The following is a 4,008-nucleotide window of genomic DNA, read 5'->3' as shown; positions in this document are numbered from 1 at the left end:
TAATGACCAATCACAGCCAGCTGTGTCGGACTCTCTGAGTCAGTCACGAGTTCTTAATTATTCATTCTTGTTAAGCCTCCTCTCTGTATCCTTCTCTTTCTTAGTATAGTTTTAGTATAGCATTCTAAATTTGAATAGAATAGAATTAATATAATTAATATAATATAATATAATATAATTCATATAATTATAATATAATATAATCAATATAATATAATTTAATATATAATTTCTCAACCTTCTGAGAATATGGTGTTAGATTCTCATCTCTCACCTCGTCCTGGGGACCTCACAAACACCACAGTGGGGCATCGGGGCACCTCTGGGCGTGGGCAGCCCCTCCCTGCCCTGCTGACCCTGCTCACAGCAGAGGAGGGATGTGCTGGCAGAGCTCAGGGCTGGCTGCTTGCCCTGGCACATCTCCAGGATGGCTCAGGGTGTGGAATGGGGACAACCCAAGCAGGGCCCATGGGGACAGAGGATGGCTGGCAGCCACAGCCAGCTAGGCTGAGGGAAGTGTTGCTCTGGAAGTGAGGGTCTGGAGGAAATCAGGGTTTGTTTGATCTGCTGTGCCAGATCTCACCTTTGCAGAGGGAGAATAAGAGATGGATTCTGACCTGTTAATTTTTATGTAACATTGTTGGTTTCCTCTGATCTGTGGAGTGAGCTTGTCGGGGGAGGAACCAAGGTCTTATCTCATTTTACTTGTCTAATTATCTCTCTGGATATGGGCTCAGGCTCCTTGGTTATGGGAGGCGGGTGATAGAGTACATGATGGATGTTTAGATTTTATTTAGTGTATCTTTTATGGCTAAGGCATGTGCCAGAAAACTAAATAAAAGCTGTACATTCTGTACTTGCTGTGGGCAGTGCTGTGCTTGGAGAGCAGGGACTAATATTGGAGCAGGGTGGGAGCCAGGGAAAGCTTGTCTCTGCAGGAAGGAGGGGACCAGGTTAAGCTGAAATTGAATATCACTGCTCTTCACATGGAAAGGGAAGGGTGGGAAGGCTGGGAAAGGGATAAGTGGAGGTTAGGGGAGGATGCTGGAAAGTTAAACCAGTAAATTCCTGATACCCTTTAGGTGACCTTGAACCGGCATCTTTGCAGACAAGAAGCCAAGGCACAAAGTGGGGTCAGTGCTCCCTACCTGGCTGATGTTGCTCTTTTGTTAATGAGATGCTGTGAGGGCAGGTGGGAAAGGGCAGAGCCTTCATCACCTCTGGCATTGCTGGCTGCAGCCCAAGGGCACTGTGGCCCCTCTCTGCCTCTGAGTGAATTCCCCTCGTGCTGCTTGGTTTCCCTTGCCCTTGAGCAGAAAACTCTGGTCCCAAACATGAGGCTCACCCCTGGTACCTGGAGCTGGATCTGCTGCCCTGTTTTTCCAATTCTTGGGAGTGCCCAGCAGCTGTGGACCAGGAGCTTTCAGTGGCACAGGAAGCCTGAGAGCAGCAGCCCACCTCACCTGTCCAAGGCATGGCTTGGAATGGTGACACAAACCATGCTCTGGGTGGGCACAGTCCTGTCTCCTCTTCAGACTCTGCAGCTTGGCAGCATCCAGGTAAACTCTGGACCGCAGGGAGTACAGCTGTGCCTGACAGGGATGGATTAGGAGATGGGTTGTGCAATTGAGTGAATGCATCTTGAGATGCAGAGTGGTGCAAACGTTTAGTGGCCAGCCTGCCTCTCACGATCCCTGCTTTGGGATGACTGCACAAACAGGGCTGGAACAGGAGGCTGTGGTGTGGTCCTTGGGGCACCTGTTCTGTCTGCAGATGTGCAGTCCTGACACAGGGTGTACAGGGCAAGGGCAGGGAAATAAACTGATGGGCTTGGGTCCCTGTGGGTGAGGTTTGGATCTCCCAACCCTCGGCAGGAACAAGTGGCTCTGGGAGTGAGGGGTGTTTGTGCAAGGTCAACAGGCTCTGCCTGTGCTGCAGGGGCAGGAGGGGGTGCTGCTGTGGACTCTGGGCACTCAGCTGATTGCTGCCAGGCTGTGCCCTCCCTTGTTCCCAGGAGCAGGCACTGCTTTCTGTGATTCTCAGGCTTTGGCACCTCCAGCATCCCTAGGAGGCTTTTCTCCTGCAGCTGGGAGAAGGGTGCTTGGAGACCCTGGTGTCATCTCCCTTCTCTGGTCCCTTTTTTTGCTTTCTGATCAGAAGCTTGCCAAGGGAGCACGCCAGGCTGCCCGGGGGAATGTGCAGTGCTGGTGTGGGAGTGATCTGCCTTGGCTCATACCTGCCTGAAGGAGCTGTGTTATGGCAGGGAGAGGAGGAGGAAATGCAGCAATAGTATTTCTTAAACAGTTGTTTGCCAGGCAGAGAGCCAGTGTTGCCGTGGTGTAAAATCTGGACGTGCCTGGCAGGGATGCACCATAACTTCACTGGAGACAGCAAAGCATAAATAAGTTGACTCAAACTAGCTTGTTGCTGAAGACTGATGAGGGGGATTCTCCTGTTATCAGCAGAGCTGCAGCTCTGAGAAGGCTGCCAGGGAGAATGAAAAGCAACCATGGTAACTGCTTGTTTCCCTCAGTGAACACCCTTTCCAGGAGATCAGAGTGAACTGGACCGGGGGAGCCTGTGCATCCCAGCTGCTCACAGCAGCACTGTGCTGTGCTGCCTCATCTGCTGCCTGAGTGCAGGAAATCCCTGCCTTGCCTGCAGGCCCTGCACTTGGAGGAGGAGGAAGGCATCAGGGACTGAGGCTCCTCATCCTCCTCTGGATGGTTTCAGCTCCCTGTGTGCCTCCTGTGACACAGCAACAGAGGCTGCTTCTGTCTGACTGCTGCCAGTGCTTGGCCTCTGGGCAGGGATGCACCGAGTCTGGTGCTGGAGATGGAACAGGGTAGCCTGTCCTCACAGGGCTTTGGTCACACCACCTCCTTTCTCAAGGTGTCTGTAGGTAGGAGTAGGCTTCCCTTCCTTTCTCCCTTCTGTTGTCTCTCCACATTCAGCCCCTTTGCTCCTGCCCCCACCCTCATGTCCTGGGCCCTGCTTTTGTTAAATTGAACATGATGTCAAATTAAAGCCATCACAGGGACAGTTGGAGTGAAGTACCCAGTTTAATGAGGCAGCCTTGAAAATCAATAACTTAATTGCAGACATTTGATGGACTTTTATCCAATTTATAGTCCTCCTGCCCTGCTATGTGTAGAGCATGAGGACCTGGTGCTATGTCTGGCTCTGAGCAAGTGAAAGCCTTTCCTCTCCTCAGGCTGCTGTCCCTGGGCAGGTCTGCCTGCTGCAGTGTGGATCAGGCCCCAGCTGGGTGGTGCCTCTGTGCTGGAGGTGACCATGTCACTCACTCTGTGCTGACAGGAAGGGCAGGTGCCAGTATGACACCCCCAGATGGTCCGGCAGAAAGCTGCTGGGGGAAAAGCTCCCAGCTGCTCAGACCAGTGATCTCCTGGAGAGAGCAGGTCCTGCTCCAGGATCCTGTCCCTGCTGCCACTCTGCAGCACACCAGAGGCATTTGTGTCTGGAGTCCTGGCTTTCAGGTGTTGGTGGGGAGGTGATGCTGCATTTGCACCCAGCTGTTCTCCTTCCCCTCATCATTTGCAAGCAATCAGTGCCCTGCTCTGAGGCCTGTGCTGCTCTTCTAAACTCCTGCCTGACTTTGTTTTCCTCCTTGTCCCTGCTGCAGGCACCTCTGTGATGCAGGTGATGGCCTCTGATGCCGACGACCCCACCTATGGGAGCAGTGCCCGGGTGGTCTACAGTGTGCTGGAGGGGGAGCAGCACTTCACTGTGGACAGCAAAACAGGTGAGCAGCACCCAGCTGGGCTGGGCCACGAGATCCCACAGGGGCTGTGGCTCCTGGGCATGGCTGTGAGCCAGATCTGTGCCTCCCTGCTGGCCACTGGTGCTGGATACTGCTGGCAGGGCTGTTGCAGAGGATGCTGCTGCCCAGCTCCATGCCCTGACTGCAGCAGGATCTGCAGCTGCCTGCCCAGAGTGCCTGATCTGCACCTGCACTGGCCAGAGCTCCTCTCTGCCTGGATCAGGAAT

General features: G+C 53.3%; 1 protein-coding gene across 2 annotated transcripts in view; it reads left to right on the top strand.

Moving 5' to 3' along the window:
• The window catches only part of CDH22 (cadherin 22), a 70,895-nt gene that overhangs the window by 29,208 nt on the left and 37,679 nt on the right, over nt 1-4,008 (top strand). For both annotated transcript variants that reach the window (XM_005422316.3, XM_031058009.1), the window contains one exon: nt 3,644-3,763. In XM_005422316.3, the coding sequence (XP_005422373.2) occupies nt 3,644-3,763 (120 nt within the window). The remainder of the gene's footprint in view (nt 1-3,643; nt 3,764-4,008) is intronic.

Source organism: Geospiza fortis, unplaced genomic scaffold, assembly GCF_000277835.1.
Source record: "Geospiza fortis unplaced genomic scaffold, GeoFor_1.0 scaffold188, whole genome shotgun sequence".
NCBI classification, from domain to species: domain Eukaryota; kingdom Metazoa; phylum Chordata; class Aves; order Passeriformes; family Thraupidae; genus Geospiza; species Geospiza fortis.
Note: the sequence above shows the minus strand (reverse complement) of the source record. Positions and strands in the feature narration are given on the sequence as shown.